This window comes from Canis lupus, chromosome 35 (assembly GCF_011100685.1).
Source record: "Canis lupus familiaris isolate Mischka breed German Shepherd chromosome 35, alternate assembly UU_Cfam_GSD_1.0, whole genome shotgun sequence".
Classification (NCBI taxonomy): domain Eukaryota; kingdom Metazoa; phylum Chordata; class Mammalia; order Carnivora; family Canidae; genus Canis; species Canis lupus.
In genome coordinates this window covers 24135055-24156245 of record NC_049256.1, presented here as the reverse complement: position 1 = coordinate 24156245, position 21191 = coordinate 24135055, and the positions used below count along the sequence as shown (strand labels likewise).

At 42.5% G+C, this 21191-nt stretch overlaps 1 protein-coding gene across 2 annotated transcripts; it reads left to right on the top strand.

The window, feature by feature from the left end:
* The first annotated feature begins 3161 nt into the window (after positions 1 to 3161).
* Positions 3162 to 19556, top strand: C35H6orf62 (chromosome 35 C6orf62 homolog). 2 transcript variants are annotated; one of them, XM_038584288.1, is made up of 5 exons: positions 3162 to 3610; positions 7234 to 7410; positions 8374 to 8496; positions 14794 to 14928; positions 18148 to 19556. In XM_038584288.1, the coding sequence occupies exons 1-5, from the start codon at positions 3569 to 3571 to the stop codon at positions 18271 to 18273; spliced, it is 603 nt and encodes a 200-aa protein (XP_038440216.1). In that variant the 5' UTR covers positions 3162 to 3568; the 3' UTR covers positions 18274 to 19556. The 2 variants fall into 2 exon arrangements, with proteins under 2 accessions (XP_038440216.1, XP_038440215.1); XM_038584287.1 differs by lacking the exon at positions 3162 to 3610 and adding an exon at positions 3642 to 5024.
* The last annotated feature ends 1635 nt before the right edge of the window (positions 19557 to 21191 follow it).

Below are 21191 nucleotides of genomic sequence, written 5' to 3'. Positions count from 1 at the left end.
AAGTGCTGAGTCAGGGTCCATGCTCATTGTGGAGTTTGCTTGAGATTCTCTCTCCCTCTCTCTCTGCCCCTTCTGCTCATGCTCTAAAATAAATCTTAAAAAAAAAAAAAATCCAAGAGCAGTATTGTCCTGGTTTTAAAACCTGTGATGAAATTTTAATATCGTTATTTTAATGGAACCAATTTAAATACACTGTGTAGCAAATGTGTAGTTTCTTTTATATACTGCTATGGTTTCCTTCTCTTAGTCCTCTACTTCGTTTTAAGTAAGGTGACAATGACATAATGATATCCATCGACTGGAGCGCAGGATACTGTTAGTTTCTTTCTCTTTTTTTTTTTTTTTCCTTTTTTTTTTTTGGATACTGTTAGTTTCTCATGTGAATCTTGGTTGGTTTTTTTTTGCCAGTTAGGTTTTGTCCCAAGTTTTGTGAGGATTGAGATTCTAGTTTTACTAGCTGTGTATGCCTCGGTATCCCACTTGAGAGCAGAACATCCCCTTGCCAGTTGCAGCCACTGGACCTCTGGTAATGAGAGACCCCATCTCGTTTTTACTTTTGAACGTTGGTCTTACAAATGTAAGTGATATATGTTTGTACAGATGAGAATTTATAATCTGCTGTAACAAAAAAAAAATGTTTGTGGTAGAAAAGGGTATGAACCAGCATTAATTTTTTTATCATTTTGTGGGGGGTAACAAAATGTTATAAATCTTAAACTGTGAACATCTACAATTATCATTAGGATATGATTGTGAAAATACATCAGGGAAGCCCTAGCAAAATGTTAGCTTCATCTTTTTTTGTTTTAAAGATTTTATTTATTTGTTCATGAAAGACACAGAGAGGCAAAGACACAGGCAGAGGGAGAAGCAGGCTCTCCGCAGGAAGCCCAATGCGGGACTCAGTCCCAGGACCCGGGGATCACGCCCTGAGCCAAAGGTAGACGCTCAACCACTGAGCCACCCAGGTGCCCCATTAGCTTCATTTTTTCAAGGTTAGTGAATATATGGAAACCGCAGGACTCTCATCCTTCAGTTCTGGACAAGAATTTATATGGAAAGGTGGTTCCCAATTATTCTTTTGGCTCATAGTTGGGGGAAAAATGGTTACTATGTAGATAAGTTATTTTGATTTTCCCAAGGGCCATCATTTGAAGACACAACAGACTTCTAAATTTCACCATACAGCATAGCTTTACTTCTGACAAGTATTGACCTTTGCTGGTTAGACACATAACTGTGTTAGCGGCACATCGGAGCTCTGAAAATGGCACTCAACGTGGATTCAGCGAACAAGGCAAACTACCAACAGTACCCTCTTCGTGTTTTCAAATATGGTGCAACACATTGGGGCCTGGGTCTGAGGTCCCGGAGGGCCCCAGCACACCCCGCACGGTGACACGGGGGGACACGGGGGCCTGGGTCTGAGGTCCCGGAGGGCCCCAGCACACCCCGTACGGTGACACGGGGGGACACGGGGGCCTGGGCCTGAGGTCCCGGAGGGCCCCAGCACACCCCGCACGGTGACACGGGGGGACACGGGGGCCTGGGTCTGAGGTCCCGGAGGGCCCCAGCACACCCCGCACGGTGACACGGGGGGACACGGGGGCCTGGGCCTGAGGTCCCGGAGGGCCCCAGCACACCCCGCACGGTGACACGGGGGGACACGGGGGCCTGGGCCTGAGGTCCCGGAGGTTCCCAGCACACCCCGCACGGTGACACGGGCGGACAAAGTCTTGGGGCAGGTGCCTTGTCGCTCTCCGCCGTCCCGGCGGCCGCGCTGGCCCCACGGCGCAGGTGACCTTCGTCGGCCCCGAGGCCCGCCCTCACGCCGCGCACGTGGCCGGGGGGGGGCGGAGGCGCGCGGCCCCGGGGAAGCACCCTCCGCAGCAGGACGGAGCTCACAGAGCGGGCACGGGCGGTCACTCGTTCGCTCGTTTGCGTCAGGCCCCGCGGTGAGGCGAACGGAGACGTTCCCGCCGACCTTCCCAGGCGGACTGTGCGGTCCCTCCCTGACTCCGCCCCCGCCCCCGCCCCCGCCGCCTGGGCGCGGCCTCGGTGCCGGACCTACCCGACCGCCTAAGCAGGACCCGGAAGAGCGTGTCCATCCGGGTGCTCTCTGCGAGCGCCAGGGGGCGTGGCCTCGGGACGCCCGTGCGGGGAGGGGCGAGGAGCCAGCTCAGGCGCTGGGACCGCCTGACGGAGGGGGCGGTGGGAGCCTGGGCGGTCCCGTGCCACGCTCGGTGGAAGCTTCAAGCGGCGCGGGAGGGGAGTCTCTCTTCTCCAACTCCCCCTTTGAAGCAGGCCGATCCACTCAGAAGCTTCCCTTCCCAGCCTCCCCTTGCCGACGCTCCCTCGCACCCCCTTCCCCCGCCCTTGCCTCCTCTGTGCTTGACAGCCAGGAGACACCTTGGGCGTCCCGCCTCTCGCCCCCCCCCCCGGCTCGGCGCAGGTGGTCGCGCCCGCGCGCTGCGCAGCCGCAGAGCGTCTCGGGCGTTTCCGCTGAGGGGCGTGTGACGCAGCGGCCGTCGCTGCCATTTTAAGTTGTTTGTTCTCGCTTCCCTCCTCCAACGCGACTCTGCCCCGGACCGGGAGGCGCCCGACGCCGCCGCCGTGTCGGCAGCCAGCGGTTGGGGGCAACGAGGCTGTGCCAGCGCGGACGCTCACCCTCCGCTGCGGCTTCTCCCCCTCCGGGTCTCCTCGACCTTCCTTGCCGAGAGCCGGAGCCCGGCCGTGGGGGGAAGAGAGACTCGAGAGCAGATGCCTGGACTGAAATAACTTTACTCCGGGGGGTTTGCCTCGCTGCCAGACCCCGTAGCGCAGGGCTCCCCTCCCCTCCTCCCCCGCCCCTCCGCCGCCGGTGCCTGCCCTGCCCGCCTTCTCCTCGCTCCTCCTGCTCTCTCTGTCTCTCTCGCCGCCGCCTCCCTCGCGTCCTTCCGTCCGCCGCCGCCCGGGGCGCCGAGCCAGACTATGGGGCCCAGGTGGGGGCTGAGCGGCGGCAGCAGCGCGGGCGGCCCGGCCACAGTGCGCGCCGCAGCGGGGATGGAGGGGCTCAGTTGGCTGGTGCTGTTCTCTTGACATGGCTCCCGCCCGTGCCGCGAGCAGCGCTCCCGCCGCCGCCGCCTCCTCTGCCGCCGCCACCGCTCCGCCCGCAGGCTGCGGCTAGAGGGCCCGAACCCCGCCCGAGAGTCGGTCCGTGAGTCCCGGCGTCCGCGGGGACCGGGAGGGGCCTTCCCGCCGCCTCAGAGCCACCCCGCCCCTCGGGGAAGCCGACTGATGACCCCACCTTAAAACTATCCGATTCGGGAAACATGGTCTGTTCCACGTGAGAGCGAGCTCAGCCAGAGTCCGGGAACCTCAGGCTTTTGGGTTTTGGTTTTGGGTTGTTTTCCGTGTGTGTGTGTGTCTGTGCGTGCGTGTGTTTATTTTTGAAGGGGGGGGGTGGGCCGGGCGTACTTTAAAAAAAGTAATATTAACAAAACTATTTTTTTTTTTTTCTTCTCACTGATCCTTCCCATTTACCCTCTCCCGCCGCCTCTATCCGGGCGGGAGTTGTTTCCACGATGAAATGAGTGAGAACCTGAGTGATCCTGTGTCTCCCGTGGTGCGAGTGAGTCGCTGCCGCTGAAGGCAGAGGGCGGGGGCGGGGCCTGGGGGGTGGAAGGCAGGTGGTCCCCGGGCTCTCGCGGCCTGGGCTCCGGGATCCGGGAGGAGGACCCGCCGGCTCGGCCCCAGCGATGCGCGCAGGAAGATAAGGCGCCCCCCGCGCGGTCGCGAACGGGGCCGGATTCCTAGGGAAGGCTCCCCCGGGGGAATGTAGGACTCGCTGCAGGGCTGGGGGTGTTGGGATCCCGGGCGTTCGCCGGGTCTAACCACAGAGCCCGGAGAGCTACCGTATCGTATCAGAGCCCCCACCCCGTCCTCTCTGCCATCATGATTTTCCATGGCAGCAGCACTAGCAGCCGCCTGAGGGTGAAAATGTGGGTGATGGGGAGGCTGGTCGTGACTCCGCTGTTTTTTCTCACGGCTCCTTTGGGCAACAGCTGTCCGCCCCCAGTATACACTGTAGTTGATTGCAGGGAAACCCTGTACCTCTCCCCTTCTGTCTCTACCGATTTTGCACTTTTCTCTTTGCTCACCACCAAGTGTAATCAATAACAAGCACTGACGATACATAGCAATAGTGAAATCTGAAATAACTTAAGAGTTAATTAGGTACTACAGCCATGGATCTGGCTGGGTAAAATCCAATTGGATATTTCAGTTTCATTCACCTACCCTGTTTTCGTGTTTTTTGGGGGGGTTGGGGTTTTTTTTTTTTTTTTTTTTTTTTTATCTTCTTCTTCTTCTTCTTTTTCCCTTTTTCTTTGTAATTCTTTTTATTTGGGTATTTGGAAAGCAGGGATCATCACACTTCCCACCCCCCCTCCTTCCTTTTCATAATCCCTTCTCTAAAGAGGGGGCAAAATCCGGATGGATCTTAAGGATTGGACTGGTGTCAGCTGTGTTTTATTGCACACCTAAATCCTGATAATAGGCTATTCATTTCCCCCAAAAGCCTTTACTTTGGCATTTAAGCCAAATGTGTTTTCTAAAAAGTTAGTTCCAAGTATTTTCTCCTCTTTCTTTCCTTTCTCCCCTTCCTTTTTCCCATAACCCCAGACGTTATTGTCCAAACATGACTGGACACCAGCTTTTGTTTCTTGACCCTGTAATATGACAGTCTGCTAATATTGCCAGAAGGTGCAGTTTTTGGGCTATGGTCGTGATTTTAGCTATTCAATCCTATTAGCAGGAAAAAAAATGACTTGTTTCTGTTGTACTTGAGTCTTAAGAAAAAGTGCCCATAGTTTAGTGACAATTTCCAAAGGCTTTAGTACCACCTGTATTTCAAAATGGGGGACCCAAACTCCCGGAAGAAACAAGCTCTGAACAGACTACGTGCTCAGCTTAGAAAGAAAAAAGAATCTCTAGCTGACCAGTTTGACTTCAAGATGTATATTGCCTTTGTATTCAAGGAGAAGGTAATTTGAAATTCTTCATGTGACTTAGCACAAGTGATTTTTGTAAGTGTCTGTTAATTTGTTAGCCGTAAATAATTGCGTATTAGGTTAAAGAGTGGTTGACACCGGTGTATGTGTGTGCCTTAACTTAAATCCTCCTGGGTGGTTCCCTGCACGTGTGGCTGCAGGATGATGACCAATGGAAGGCTTGAGTGCTCCTTGGTTTGGAGATGCTCTGAAGCTCCGTAAGGTCCTTTTGTAGTTAGCCGGGGGTGAGCAACACTAAAACTGATTGGTATTTCACAATAAAGTGCACTTATGTGGAGTTACATAGAGAACATGATAGCTGAATTTAAAGATGGTCTTAAGTGGGGTATTTGAGAGTGGTGAATCAGAATTGAAATCTTTATATGCTAAAAGTAGTTTGTTCAATTTCACACCAAAGGTACCTTTTCTCATGGTACATTTGATGAAATACAGCACACTTTAATTTTTAGGAACAGAAAATGGCTAATTTGTGTTTAGAAGTGCAATTCGTTAAAATTCAAAGGACCTGAAAAGGAAATTTAAATTCGGAGGGGGCCGGTGAACATATTCGGAAGCAACGCCGCAGTTATAAATAGCAAATAGTTGCAAGTAGTCAAGGAGAACAGGATCAAAGCCGTATTTTTTGTGCAACTTAAAATGGACAGTTTCTTCAATGATCTCTGGCATGAGATAAGGGTATGAATGTAAGGAAATACTACTTTGATTTTTGCACTTAGGGGGTGAGCTAATTTCAGATTAGAAATCTATTCTTCATGTGGCACGTGCTTAGTGTTTGGAAGTTTCCCGGGCATGGGCATTTTCCCAACTCGTAACTCTTAAAGGTTATTAGTACAGGCATACCTCGGTTTTATTCACTCTATTGTGCCTCGTGGATATTTTGTTTTTTCTAAATTGAAGGTTTGTGGCAACCCTGGGTTGAGTAAGTCCATCAGTGTCATTTTCCAGCAGTATTTGCTCACTTCATGTCTCTGGGTCACTTTTTGGTAATTCTTGATGTTTTAGAACATCAATTCTTGATGTTTTCTTGTTTTTTTTTTTTATTAATCTATTTGTTACAGTGACTTATCAGTTATTACAACTTGCTGAAATCATATGGTGGTTAACATTTTTTAGCATTATTTTTCAGTTAAGATATGTACCTTGTTTTTTTGGACCTATTGCTTATGCACTTAATGGGCTAACATGTAGTGTAAACATAATTTTTATATGCACTGGGAAACCAAAAAATTAATTCAACTCACTTTACTGTGATACTTGTTTCATTGCTGTGGTCAGGAGCTCAACCCGTGATATCTCCAAGGTATGCCTGTATTTAAGAATGCTCTTGGCTGCTTGAGTGTAGCTTTGTAAAGTGGTTTTGAAGTGATTATCCCAAGTTTGGGTAGTACTAAGGATTTACTTCTCCATTTTGTCTTCTTTAATACGCTGACCGCAGAAGTGTTAAGATCAGATTTCAATTGGAGATACTATAATGAAGTTCACTAGAAATCTAAGACATAGGTGGTGAAATTAGTTCTTTAATATATCAGATGCCTCAAGTTGTGTCATCTAGTTCTTTAACACCATAAAATCCCATTTTTACTCTGAATGGATAGTACCCAGGCAATCGTCCTGAGTAGTTCATGGATTTTACAACCTAAATTGATGAGCACTTGGTCACAACTAAATTTGAAACTCAATTTGATAGACTTTTTTTTCTTGTTTCATATATTGACAGCTGTTATGTAATATCTAAAAGGAGTAATGGAACTTGACCCTTTTAAGGAGTTAAACTGAATTTGTACAACTGTTTTTAAACTGCTGAGATTTAATTTTAGCTGTATGTAGAATCAGTTAAATAAAACTACATCAAGAGTAAATCACTTTTTATGTTTTTAAATGTTAAGTATGTCTAGTGTTTGTTTCTCTTAGTGTTTAAGATATACTGTGTAAGTTACATGTTATAGATACTGTAATACTATGAAGCCATGCAGTAAAACATTCTGATGATAGCCTGTTTTTGTGTGCTTGGGGAAAAAACAGAACGATCCACCTATTTGAAAATATGCACAGAAATTACCTGAGTTGATAATTTTGCTGAGTTAGAATAAAGGTACATGACATTGTAATATGAACTGGGTGTTAAAAGACTGCACTACGGGCGAGTTAATACATCTTCTCCCCCCCCCCCCGTTTTTTTTAGAAGAAAAAGTCAGCACTTTTTGAAGTGTCTGAGGTTATACCAGTTATGACAAATAATTATGAAGAAAATATCCTGAAAGGTGTGCGAGACTCCAGCTATTCCTTGGAAAGTTCCATAGAGCTTTTACAGAAGGATGTGGTACAGCTCCATGCTCCTCGATACCAGTCTATGAGAAGGGTAAGTTCTGTTTTTCACTCTTGATTTGGTAAGTTTTTGTGATTTAAACTTGCGTTTTCCCTCTAAGTATGGGTAGTTACTGTGGTCACAAGTCTTAAAAAGTTGACTTCAGGGTGCCTGGGTGGCTTAGTCAGTTAAACAGTTGGGTTCAGCTCAGGTCTAAATTCTTTAAAAAAAAAAAAAAAAAGAAAAGAAAAGAAAAAGTTCAGATAAAATATGGATATTTTTATGTGTGGTATTCTGATAATGGTGTATATTATTGCTGGGAATATTTAACTGTTCATTGTATTTTTCATTTTGGGGAGAGAACTAACAACATGTTCCTTATAAGAAATTTAAAGTAGAAGGAATTACTGCTCCCCAACCTCTAACTTTTGGAAGTTAACACAAACATACTTGAACCAAGAGATCCCCACAATTACTGGGATTGGGGAAGGCTAGAGATAACCATGTACTGGTCCAAAAGAGGTTTATTGGCCTTTGAAAATTAATTGACTGGGCTGTGATAATAAGGAACAGGAATGGAGAAAATAGTTTTCTGTAAGTTTATAATAGCACTTAAGCTGTAATAAGAACATGTTTATTAATATTAGCTTCAAGACACCTTTGCTTAAATATTAACGAGATTCTGGTTTTAAAAAATGGAAATAAAAATACAAGGACTTAACAAGAAAAATCAGCTTCAGTTGAAGTTTTCACCATGTGCTGATTAATTTAGGTCGTGGTGTGAGGAACATTGGACTGGGTGACTGTAGGTGGACCCTATAAGATAAAAATTAGAATTAGGCCATGAGCTATTCAGATTGTAGACTGCCCTATTATTACCTCTTGATGTATAAAATGATACATAGTAGATCTTTTGTACTTATGAAATGTTTCTATAATCACACCTGTAATCTGTGGCATTGCTTGTTACAGCTTTGTTTCTTTGAAAGTAATTTTTTTTTTTTAATTCTTTTATAGGATGTAATTGGCTGTACTCAGGAGATGGATTTCATTCTTTGGCCTCGGAATGATATTGAAAAAATTGTCTGTCTCCTGTTTTCTAGGTGGAAGGAATCTGATGAGCCTTTTAGGCCTGTTCAGGTATTTTTTTCTAAGTGTGGTGTGCACTCAGTAAAAACTCCTGGAATAGGGCCTAAGTTAAGAAAATTTTTTGGAATATGCATTGTTAATCAGTTTTACTTCATGAGTTGCTCCCCTCTGTTTGAATATTGTGATGGGAGAGGAGAAAGGACTTGGGTGACAGATCTCTTGAGAATGAGGTGGTCCTAACTACCCTAATGTGTCTTTAAAATTATGGCCGGGAAAAATAAAACAAAATTACGGCCAAAGAAAATCTATCAGGTAGATATTTGTTGATTTGTAGAGGAGCCTAAGAATGAACTTTAGATCTGCACCCCACACACTCCTGAAATAGTATACTTAGTTACCCGGTTTTCAGAGGAGTGTAATCTAAGAAATGGGTTAAGAAACCCTTTAAAAAAAAAAAAAAAAAAAAAAACTTTTTCAAGGGGCACCTCAGTGACTCAGTTAAACGTCTGCCTTCACCTCAGGTAGTGATCCCAGGGTCCTGGGATTGAGTCCCACATCAGGCTCTCTGCTCAGCCGGGAGCCTGCTTCTCCCTCTGCCACTCGCCCAACTCATGCTCACTCGCTCGCTCTCTCAAACAAAATCTTAAAGAAAGCAACCCCTTTTCAAAAGTAGAGTTGTGTATAAAACTATACAGGAGAGTCACCTGGGGTGGTTCAGTGGTTGAGCATCTGCTTTTGGCTCAGATCATGATCCTGGGATCAAGTCCCACATCGGGCTCCCTGCAGGGAACCTGCTCCTCCCTCTGCCTGTGTCTCTGCCTGTCTCTCTTGAATAAATAAAATCTTTAAAATAAACACACACACACACACACACACACACATATATAGGAAAAGTAAATCTGGTAGTGATTCTTAAGTAGTCTTCCTTGACGTTGTGCTAACTTTGACTTGTCACTGATGTACTAGAAAATTTCCAGTTTTTAGGAGCATTTACCCAAATATCAGTGATCATAATTTTATTTATAGTATTTTTATACACACAGGAGAAAGTACAATATTATCCGCCACAATGTTATGGTTAGTTCTAAGTCAAGTATAGCTATGACTTGTTTTCTTTATTGTACATATATACATATATTTTATAACTTGACATTGACTGTACTTTACAATTAGAAACCTAAATAATGACATTTAAAAACTCATTTTAAGCATCCTAAATATTAGAATGCCTATTTTAGGCTAATTGGTTAGAAACATGAAAATTACTATTGAAAAAACGTTGCATTCATCTATTACTATGAAGCATCTTTGTGGTGCTTTTGTGTATGATAGACAAGTTGGTGTACTGCCCCTTTTCCATGGTAATGTTCCTGCACATCAGCTCAAATAAATTATTGTTCCTTTTTCTAAGATTCCACTTGACAGAAAAAAGTTTTAAGGATAACATATGGCCTAAATATAGGTAAAAGTATTATATGTCTTCCTTTAGTGGACGATATCTGACTCATGTGAACTTGTTGGGAGAATATGAGTTGGATATAAAAAGGAGGAGGACAGGGATGCCTGAGTGGCTCAGTGGTTGGTTGAGCGTCTGCCTTCACCTAGAGCGTGATCCTGGAGTCCTGGGATCAAGTCCCCCATCAGGTTCCCTGCATGGAGCCTGCCTCTCCCTCTGCCTATGTTTCTGCCTTCTGTCTCTGTGTGTCTCATGAATAAATAAATAAAATCTTAAAAGTAGGAAGACAGGAATGTTAAGGCATGTTTATGGTTATCAGAGCAGGTCTTGCATCTCAACTGTAATTGCTCTCCAGGAGCACTGGTAGGAGAGAGAGATATATATATATTTGTATTGTACACAAATATATATATAGTACATATAGTGTACATGTATATTTATATTATGCATAAATATATATTTATTTTTCATATACTTGCTATTGGAAAAATTTGGTCTGTTTCTCATATTTTTTTAAATTTCTTTTTTTTTTTAAATTTTTTATATTTATTTTTTATTTTTTTAAATTTCTAATATTTGGGCAGCCCCGGTGGTGCAGCGGTTTGGCGCTGCCTGCAGCCTGGGGTGTGATCCTGGAGACCAGGGATCGAGTCCCACATCCGGCTCCCTGCATGGAGCCTGCTTCTCCTTCTCCCTCTGCCTGTGTCTCTGCCTCTCTCTCTCTCTCTGTGTCTGAATAAATAAATAAAATCTTTAAAAATAAAATAAAATAATTTCTAATACTTTGTCTTTTCCTCTGACATCTTATTTGGAATAATCGTGTTGAAATAGTCTTGTCTGACATCTGCTTTTTTAAATCATGGCTATTTATTGAGTGTTGACTGCTAGGCTATCTCCTGAATACCTTGTGTACATTTACTCTCATCTTTCTAAGAATTATGCAGGTAGGAAGCTCCTTTTGCAAATGAAGAAATTGAGGCAATTAGTAGGTAAACAGCCCAAGGTCATGCAGTTAAGTGGCAGTCAAGACATAAATCCTGTAAAGCTTATGCCCGTAGTTTGCTGCTCTGTACTACGGGAAGTGCCCTATATTGTGAAAACCTTAAATTATGGACTGAATATAAGCACTATGTAGGATAGAGGTAATGCCGTGTAATTTTAGAGTTCAGCAAGAGGAAACCAGTTCGATGTAAAGATGAATTTACTTTCCCGGTAATTTAAAATAAATGAGGGGATCCCTGGGTGGCTCAGCAGTTTTGCGCCTGCCTTTGGCCCAGGGCGCGATCCTGGAGTCCCGGGATCGAGTCCCGCGTCGGGCTCCCAGCATGGAGCCTGCTTCTCCCTCTGCCTGTGTCTCTGCCCCCCCCGCCCCCCTCTCTCTATGTCTATGTCTATGTCTATCATAAATAAATCTAAAAAAAAAAAAATAAAATAAAATAAATGAGTATCCTGAATGAGAAGCTTTAAATATAAAATAGTTCTTAAGATAAATGAGAAAAGGAAAGGTAAACTTTAACTCGAAAAGTTTTGTTTTTTTTTTTTAATTCCTTAAGGCATTTGGAAATCTGAATAGTAATGAGATTTAGTTGGAACCAGAGTACAGGTTGTTTTTCAATAGAGTTTCTGCTATATTCATAGTACTATGAAGTGCTGGGAGGTGCTGTTAAAGTATCTTTTTCCTCTTTGTCCCTAAATTCTCTTGCTGCAGGTTAGTTCTTCATCACACTACTCAAATATTTTGTTATTTTTGGACATTACTTTCATGCCACTTACTAGTTTTCTTTTTGGTGTGGACTGTTCCTTCCTAAATCAATTCCTTCCCACCTTTGGTGTGGACTGTTCTACCCAAATTCAATAGAGAGCACATGAGCAGAAGCAGAGGCAGAGAATGAGGGACAAGCAGACTCCCTGATGAGCATGGAGCAGAGCCCAATCCTGGGGCTGGATCCCAGGACCTTGAGATCAGGACCTGAGCCGAAAGCAGACACTTCACCCACAGGGCCAGCCAGATAGGCTCCCTGCACAGTATTTGATTTTGATACATTAGTGTTTATGTTGGTCTTTTCTGGGAATGGCATTTCCCAGACTACCTTTTTCTTAGTAAAGAAAGAGGACAGGGAAAAATCACTGTCCTCTTTCAAGACCCAATCCAGAATCACCTGCTACTACTGCCCACAATACCCACGGGCTAGTTATCTCTCCCTTCTTCACATGGCACTTTGAAGATAAGAATCCATTTTAGAGTTATACAGATAACCACATTCTTATTCTAAGAAAGCTATGAAGCAAGTTAGGTTTTATATCTGCATGTGCTTGTCTTTCTGAGCAGTGTAAGAGCCCCTTAGGTGGAATAACTACTCATATTTTTCAGTATCTAATAACATGTATTTCATATACTAAGAGTTCAGTAAACATTTGAATTTGTGCAGAGATAGGGTAGAATATCGTATTTACACAATCCTTTGTAGGGTAGCTTAGCTTATGTTAGCTTAGGTTATGGCTTATTTTTTTTTTTTTTTTTTTTTTTTTTTTTTTTTTAGGTTATGGCTTATAAGAAAAGTTGGGTGCTAAAATTCTAGATGTCGGGATCCCTGGGTGGCGTAGCGGTTTGGTGCCTGCCTTTGGCCCAGGGCGCGATCCTGGAGACCCGGGATCGAATCCCACATCAGGCTCCCGGTGCATGGAGCCTGCTTCTCCTTCTGCCTGTGTCTCTGCCTCTCTCTCTCTCTCTGTGACTATCATAAATAAATAAAAAAAATTTAAAAAAAATTTAAAAAAAAATAAAATTCTAGATGTCAAGAACTAATGATTTTTTTCCATGTTGGTGTTTCCTATAGTCTTTGACATAACAGAAGAATAAAAACTGCCTGAATCAAATGGACTAACAATTTTTTTTAATAATTAACATTATCTAAATATAAGATTCTTTAAGGTTTCTGTTTCTTTCTTTTTTTTTTTTTTTAAAGAAAGATTTTATTTATTCATGAGAGAGAGAGAGGCAGAGACACGGGGAGGGAGAAGCGGGCTCCATGCGGGGGGCCCGACGTGGGACTCTATCCTGGGTCTCCAGGATCATGCCCCTGACTGAAGGCAGACACTCAACCACTGAGCCACCTAGGCGTCCCAAGGTTTCTGTTTCTTGAATTCTCCACTAGCTTAGTCATTTCACCCAGCATTTGGTCTCCACAGACGTTCTGTGAGAGGTTAGAGTAGATCTTCCTCATGTTCTTCATAACTTAAAATTTTTTTATTTTTAATTTTTTTAAGATATTTTTATTTATTCATTCATTCATGATAGACGTAGAGAGAGAGAGGCAGAGACACACAGGCAGAGGGAGAAGCAGGCTCCATGTCAGGAGCCCGACTCGGGACTCGATCCCGGGACTCCAGGATCACGCCCTGGGCCAAAGGCAGGCGCTAAACCGCTGAGCAACCCAGGGATCTCCCTTAAAACTTTTTTAATCTGGAAAAAATCCACATGACATTTCCAAAAATTGCAAGGATTTTTTTTTTTTTTTTTTTAAGAGTTTATTCATGAGAGGCAGAGACATAGGCAGAGGGGGAAGCAGGCTCCCTGCAAGGAGCCCAATGTGGGACTTGATCCCAGGACCCTGGGATAACGACCTGAGCCAAAGGCAAATGCTCAACCATTGAGGTACCAAGGTGTCCCTCAGGGGTTTCATATATCCTCAAGCTCATCTGTGTGAGGACTGGAACTATATTTCCGGTGTGGGCTTTACATTGCATGTAATCCTCTTCACTGTCCTAATGGGCTAGAACCCATTTGTTTTATAGGCGAGGAAGCTGAAGTTTAGTAAAGTAGGGAAGATATGTACAAGGTCACATAAGTAGTGAGATGTGCAGCTGAGATTGGAATATATTTCTTTATAAAAGCCATCCATAGTGTGTGTTCTTTGTAATAGAAAGGAGATACATGTCATTGGGCTCAATTAAAGTACTAACTTGGGAGTCTTGAGTCAGATTTGAAAATCTCATTTTAGGGGCATCTGCGTGACTCAGTTGGTTAAAGACCCAATGCCTAATTTCAGCTCCTATCATGATCTCAATTGTGAGATTGAACTCTGCACTCAGGGCGTAGGGCGTCGTCTTGCTATTCTCTCCTCTCCTTCACCCTACCCCATGCACAGTGTGTGTGCACCCCCCCCCCCCAAAAAATGTTTTATAAAATTTGGCATAAAATCATTGAGAACTAGGATCTAGTCACTGGTGCAGTTTTTCTTGAAGGTCAAACTCTGTAGTGGAGTACTATCCACTAGAACTTTTCTGTGATGGAGTATAACTCAATAGACCGTCCAGAATAACATTGGATTATTGAGCATTTGAAATGTGGCTAGCTTGATTGATTGATTTTTAAGATTTTATTTATTTATTCATGATAGACATAGAGAGGCAGGCAAAGGGAGAAGCAGGCTCCATCCTGGGAGCCCGACATGGGACTCAATCCCAGGACTCCAGGATCACGCCTTGGGCCAGAGGCAGGCACTGAACCGCTGAGCCACCCAGGGATCCCCCTGGCTAACTTTAAAAACTGAATTTTAGGGCACCCCGGGTGGCTCAGCGGTTTAGCACCACCTTCAGCCCAGGCCTGATCCTGGAGACCCGGGATTGAGTCCTATGTCAGGCTCCCTGCATGGAGCCTGTTTCTCCCTCTGCCTGTGTCTCTACCCCCGCCCCCCATAAAGAATGAATGAATGAATGAATGAATGAATCTTTAAAAAAAATAATTGAATTTTTAAACTGCATTTAATGAATTAAAATTAAGACTGCCTTATTGGACTGCCATATTGGACACCCTATATGCATATGGGTGCAGTAGATGTTTCAGGTAGGTAACGTCTTTGTAGTTACATGTAAACTTATTTCTTAATTAGGCCAAATTTGAGTTTCATCACGGTGACTATGAAAAACAGTTTCTGCATGTACTGAGCCGCAAGGACAAGACTGGAATTGTTGTCAACAATCCTAACCAGTCAGTGTTTCTCTTCATTGACAGACAGCACTTGCAGGTAAGCTTTGTTTAACTACTTAATAGCTTATTTAAAAAGCTTATTCAGGGATCCCTGGGTGGCGCAGCGGTTTGGCGCCTGCCTTTGGCCCAGGGCGCGATCCTGGAGACCCGGGATCAAATCCCACATTGGGCTCCCCAGTGCATGGAGCCTGCTTCTCCCTCTGCCTATGTCTCTGCCTCTCTCTCTTTCTCTCTCTGTGACTATCATAAATAAATAAAAATTAAAAAAGAAAAAAAAATAAAAAGAAAAAAAAAATAAAAAGCTTATTCATTAGCATACTGCTTTCTATATATCTTAATTCTGTTTTGCCACTTCAACACTGCATTATTTTTGAAGTTACTTAAAAATCAAACAGATACCACCTTAGAACAGTGGTTCCCAAACTTTGCTGCATATTAGAACTACAGGGAGCTTTTAAAAGTCATGATTCCAGTCTGCAGTAGAATTTAAGAAATGCTGCTGTAGAGCTTTTCTTTGTAAAATATGGTCAACAGATGATAACAGATTCTTAAATATGTAGAATCGCAGGCTCTGCTCCAGTCCTACTCAGAGAATCTTATGTTTTGAACAAAATCCTTAGGTGAGTAGTAACACATTTTATTTGGAGAAGCTTTGGCCCTAGACCTTTTAAATAAAAATCTAAAGGGATGAAGTATTTAAAAGATCCACGTGTGGGGTTTTTTTTTTTTTGTTTTTAAGATTTTATTTATTTATGAGAGACACCGAGAGAGAGAGGCAGAGACATAGGCAGAGAGAGAAGCAGGCTCCACCACTCAGGGAGCCTGATGTGGGACTTGATCCTGGGACTCCAGGATCATGCCCTGGGCTGAAGGCAGGTGCTAAGCCACTGAGCCACCCAGGCATCCCATAAAAGATGCACATGTGTTTAAAACAAGCACTTCCAATTTAAGCAATCCTGGTATTCCAGATTATTTATTCTCTAGAACATTATTTTCATCAACCTAAACCTGAATGTCCTCCCTTAAAATTTGTAAGATACCTTGTTATTAATCTTTAAAAATAGCATCATTTTAATTACCATTCATGCAACAAATCAGTGCCTACTTACTATGTGCCAGGCGCTGTGCAGCAGTGAACAAGACAAAAATTCTGTCTGTATGGTTTCCTACTCCACTGTGGGGGAGGCAATAGAGCAGTACTGTATGCCGTTGGACAGTGATGAGCGCTCAAAGGAAGTGGGTGTAGGATGCGTAAACTTTTGGGTGTGAACTTTGATGGTGCCACCAGAGGAGGCGTCTCTGAGAAGGAGATTTAAGTAAAGACTTTTAGAAGAGTATTTGTGATACTAATTTTGCATAGTAAACAATGGGTTTATTTTTAGAGTCTGTGAGGTAGTAAAAAATACAAAGGTGAATCCTGCTGCTGCCTTGAAGGAGCTGAAGACCACTTGGCAAGATTACATACTGATTTTGTATCTTGTAAGAAAGTCTTAAGTACCTATAGTATTATAGGTACAAATAAGAGCTGTGAGAATTAACAGAAGAAAGTTAATTTCAGTGGAGGGATTTCATTAAACAAAAACCATGACTTGGTTGGGTTTGGGGGACTTTTTTTTCCCATTTCTCCTTTACCTTAGCTCTCTTACGGTAGATATTTTTAATTTTTAAATACTTGTGTACTTTGAGTAATTTATTGAGATAATATGTAATAGCAGGCTATTGACTTGTATTATGGAATCTACAACAGAGACTTTTAGTCCTAGAAGATTTAATAATGACAATGTACTAATGTAGAGACTTCATTTTCCTGCAAATATATAGATCAATAATATATAGAAATGACTGGTGACTTGAAGGAGTTACTTTGCTAAATAAGTAGTAAATTATCTCCTGTTTTAGATCAAGGTTGGATGTTTTCTGTGCTTTATGAAGCAAATAGCCTGAATCCTTTTAATGAGAAGAAAATTGTTAAGCTCATAAACTAAATTTGGGTGACCAGCAGTCTGTCTGGAATGCCTGGTTTTCTCACTGAAAGTCCCAAATCCTAGAAACCCCAGCCCCCTGGGCAAAGGGGGATGGCTGGTGTCACCCTCGTTATAGATGCATTTGGTCCTTCATGCCCCTCGGTCCCCCTTCTTTCAGGTTCTGTTCTTGATCTTCCTATAAACCACAGATGTTGCCATATTTGCACCATAATATAGAAGAATGAAGGACCTGGTAGGAGAGTGGCAGCATAGCATATTACTAGTATGAGCTCATTTAACCCTCACGACAGTCTTGTGGAAGTGTAAGTCTCATTACTCCCACTTTGTAGGTGAGGAAATCAAAAAACTAAGGAACTTGATTAGGATCATCTAGCAGAGATCTTGTGTCCTTTATCATAACATAAGGTATATGAAAAGAAGAACTAGACCAAATGATGATTTTGGATGGGCAAGTGGTAGTGAGGCACAGGCCTCGAATCTGGATTCTCATCCACGTGCAGCCACCTACTAGCTGTGAAATCTCAGACCAGTTACTCCTGTGAGCATGTTCTTTGTTGAATAAATGATATTCATAAGGTGGTTGTAACATTGAAAATGGAAAAAAATGAAAAAATACTGTGCATAATGTGTAAGTTCATTTACATGTATAGACTGCTTTTGCCCTTTTTTTAAAGAAGTGCTGTAGTGACAACTTGGAAGGTGGGCCTGGGGGGTAGCTTTCATTTTCCATTTACTAGTGATTTGTGAAGGCAGCTAGCACGTCTGCTATGGCAGATGTTGTAGTAGTAGTAATGGTAATACTTTCGTTTTCTTCCAGTCCTTTACCCCAGGTAATGCTTTAGGTCTTTTCTTTTTTTTATCTATTTCTTTTCTCTAACTTCTGTTCTGACCACCTTTGTTGTCTTTTCTATGTATAATTATGACTTCACGCCTCTATTTAGATCTATCTCTGTGAAGTGCCTTTAACTTTATTTCCCGTTGGCAAGTTGTCCATGGTGGACTTTCCAGACATTTAATTTTCTTTTAATGAATTCTCTAAACATTTATTTAGTTTATAATCATGTTTATTCTTTCTATATTTTATATGGCAAAGTTTTGTCTTCCTGACTAAATTGAGGTCCCTATGGGTTCAGACCATAATTAATTCCCTTGCTCTATATGCATTATTATTGTGTCCATGATTGCTTGATTCGGTGATGGGGGAGATTAACTTCATGTGACAAACTGTTGTTAAAGTCTTACTAAGATTATTAAAATTATTCCCCTTCCAGACTCCAAAAAACAAAGCTACAATCTTCAAGTTATGCAGCATCTGCCTCTACCTGCCACAGGAACAGCTTACCCACTGGGCAGTTGGCACCATAGAGGATCACCTCCATCCCTACATGCCAGAATAGAGTGCTGACCAGCAAAATGGACAAGATCACAGAGTGCAGCAGCAGTTTTTTGTTTTCTTGTTTTCTTATACTTTATTCTTTCAGAATTTAAAGCAAATGGACTCATGCACAGAACACTATGCATTTTGAAACTTGTTCATCCTGGATTTTTTTTTTTTTTCCTTTTTGGTTATTTGTGTCTCAGAACTTAAAAAAAAATTAGGTGTGTCTTCTGCACGGACTATGTGAAAGAAGATGCTTTGCATATTTGCTGCACTGCATCAGCATCTTACTAAAAATGTGAAATGAAAGGACTATTGTACACTGAAATGCTTAAATGTATCTGAAAGCACAAGGTGATACTCATTTTTGATGGTCTTTCCATTTGTGCTGGTTTTTGCCTCTTGACATCTGTCATCAGTATTTAGAGGGTGAGAAGTGAATGTAAAAGATATAAATAACATTTAAAAAAAAAACTTAATAGCTTTGCTGTAATCACCGTTGTTCCAGAGCACTGTCAGATTCATTCTAATGACCAGAAGTGGTTGTTCAAAAAAAAAAAAAAAAAAAAAAGATACACAACCACTGGAAAGAATTCTTAAATGAAAGGAAAAAAAAAAGCATCTCATTGTAGGCATTCTTGCCTCATGTTTTACTGGGCCATGTTTGTTTCCTGGTACTCATAAATGTATTTTATTTCCAGATCTCTTTCCCTAAGTTGCTGTTAGGAGAGTATTCTGCTGAATGTGGATACAGTTTATACACATTAAAACAGACCTGGAGTCTGAGGTAGCTAAAGCAGCTATAAAACTGAGAAATTCATAGCTGCAGAAACCATGATAGATGAAGGATTTTTCTTTTTGGTTTTAAAGAGATTTTTATTACAAAGAAAACCCAGTGAAATTGTGCAGAAAATACTGGTTTCTACCCTATCCTAAAGGAAAACTTGAGGGTTTTTTGGAGTAGAAAAAAGTTACTAAAGTTGGGATCTTTAAATTGTTTAAAAACCATTCACTGTCAAAGCTCTAAAAGCAGAACTCACTTGTGCAATGAACATAAGGAAAGACTACTGTATAGTTTTTTGGGTTTTTGTTTTTGTTTTTTTTTTTCTTTTTAATGAAGAAAAGCTTTGCTTAAGGGTTGCATACTTTTATGGAGTAAATCTGAATGATCCTACTCCTTTGGAGTAAAACTTAGTGCTTACTGGTTTCCAATTGTATTTAGCTTCTGGTTGGAATTTGAAAAAATGAAAACCTAAATAAAATAGGTGAAAGTTCCCTGACTATTCAGGTGAATACACAAAACTTGAAGTGGTAACTTCTTTTTTCCAAGTTACTGGGTAGGTGTTAACTGATGACCCTGGGGGTTATTTTACAGGTTATATTTTAGTCTAGTTACACAGCAAACTTAGGACAAAATATGGTAGATGGGTTTGTAATTCAAGGAATAGGAATCAAAAAGACATTTTGTCAGCTTTAGCAGTTATCAGGTTGGTCTTGTTCCTTGCTTCATGGAAAAGAAAAATAGATTTTTTAAAGCAGGCTCCACATGCAACATGGGGCTCTTAACTCACAACCCCGAGGTCAAGAGTCGCATGTTTGACTGAGCCAGCCAGGTGTCCCAGAAAAATAATACATTTTCAAAATATTTTATTTATTCATGAGACAGGCAGAGGCATAGGTGGAGGGAGAAGCAGGCTCCGTACAGGGACCCTGGAGTCACGCTCTAAGCCAAAGGCAGACACTCAACTACTGAGCCACGAGGCATTCCCCCAGAAAAAAAAATTTTTTTTTTTATCCCACCCCCCCACCAAATAATATTCTTAATTTCAAAATGCTTTCACAGATTTTCTCAGTTGAAAATTAGAATCTTTTGGGCAGCCTGGGTGGCTCAGCGGTTTAGCATTGCCTTCAGCCCAGGGTGATCCTGAAGACCCGGGATCCAGCCCCACGTCGAGCTCCCTTCATGGAGCCTTCTTCTCCCCCTGCCTGTGTCTCTGCCTCTCTCTCTGTGTGTGTCTCTCATGAATAAATAAAATCTTCTAAAAAAATTAGAATCTCTTTGAACAAATGGTTTTGAATGTCTCATGAGTGGGTCCTATTCAAAGCTCGGGACTGCCAACAGTCCTGAGTGCAAAGAGCAAGTTTTTATTTTAGAATAAATTTAGAAAAGTTTTAACAAAGTTCTATATAACCTTTACCCACGTCTTAGCCACATTTTTTCCCACTGTTTTTCTACGTGTATATATATATATACTTTAAAGATTTTATTTATTCATGAGAGAGAGGCAGAGACACAGGCAGAAGGAGAAGCAGGCTCCATGCAGGGAGCCCAACATGGGACTTGATCCTGGGACTCCAGGATCATGTCCTGGGCCGAAGGCAGGCACTAAACCGCCAGGGATCCCCTGTACGTCTCTTTTGAATCATTTGTTTGGTACATACATCATGCATACATCTTTACTCCTTGGCCCCTAGTACTTGCCCCCTAGTCCCAAGCACAGGGCTATTCTGGCATAACCACAGTAAAGTTACCGAATCCAGGAAATGTAATGTTGATATACCTTAATCTGTCATTGATATTCCAGTTTTGTTCATCATCCTAAATACCGTTTTTATTTTTATTTTTTTAAGATTTATTTATTCATGACAGACACAGAGAGAAGCAGGCTCCTTGCAGGGAGCCTGATGTGGGACTTGATCCCGGATCCCGGGATCACGACCTGAGCCAAAGGCAGATGCTCAACCACTGAATCACCCAGGCGTCCCAATACCCTGTTTTTAATTTAAAACCCACCCCAACAACGGTCCACTACAGGACTGTTGGCATTTAGCTGTCAAATCTCTAGTCTCTAATCTGGCCTTTGTTTTGGACCCTGACATTTTTTTGAAGAGTAGGCTAATTTTTTAAAATAGTATTCCTCATTTTGCATCTGAATG

What these genes read in the sequence shown, in the direction of transcription:
- C35H6orf62 (XM_038584287.1), top strand. Translation starts at nt 4,896, where the DNA reads ATGGGGGACCCAAACTCCCGGAAGAAACAAGCTCTGAACAGACTACGT. An exon ending in GATACCAGTCTATGAGAAGG is followed by an intron (nt 7,411 to 8,373) that starts GTAAGTTCTGTT and finishes ATTCTTTTATAG; the next exon opens with GATGTAATTGGCTGTACTCA. An exon ending in AGCCTTTTAGGCCTGTTCAG is followed by an intron (nt 8,497 to 14,793) that starts GTATTTTTTTCT and finishes TTTCTTAATTAG; the next exon opens with GCCAAATTTGAGTTTCATCA.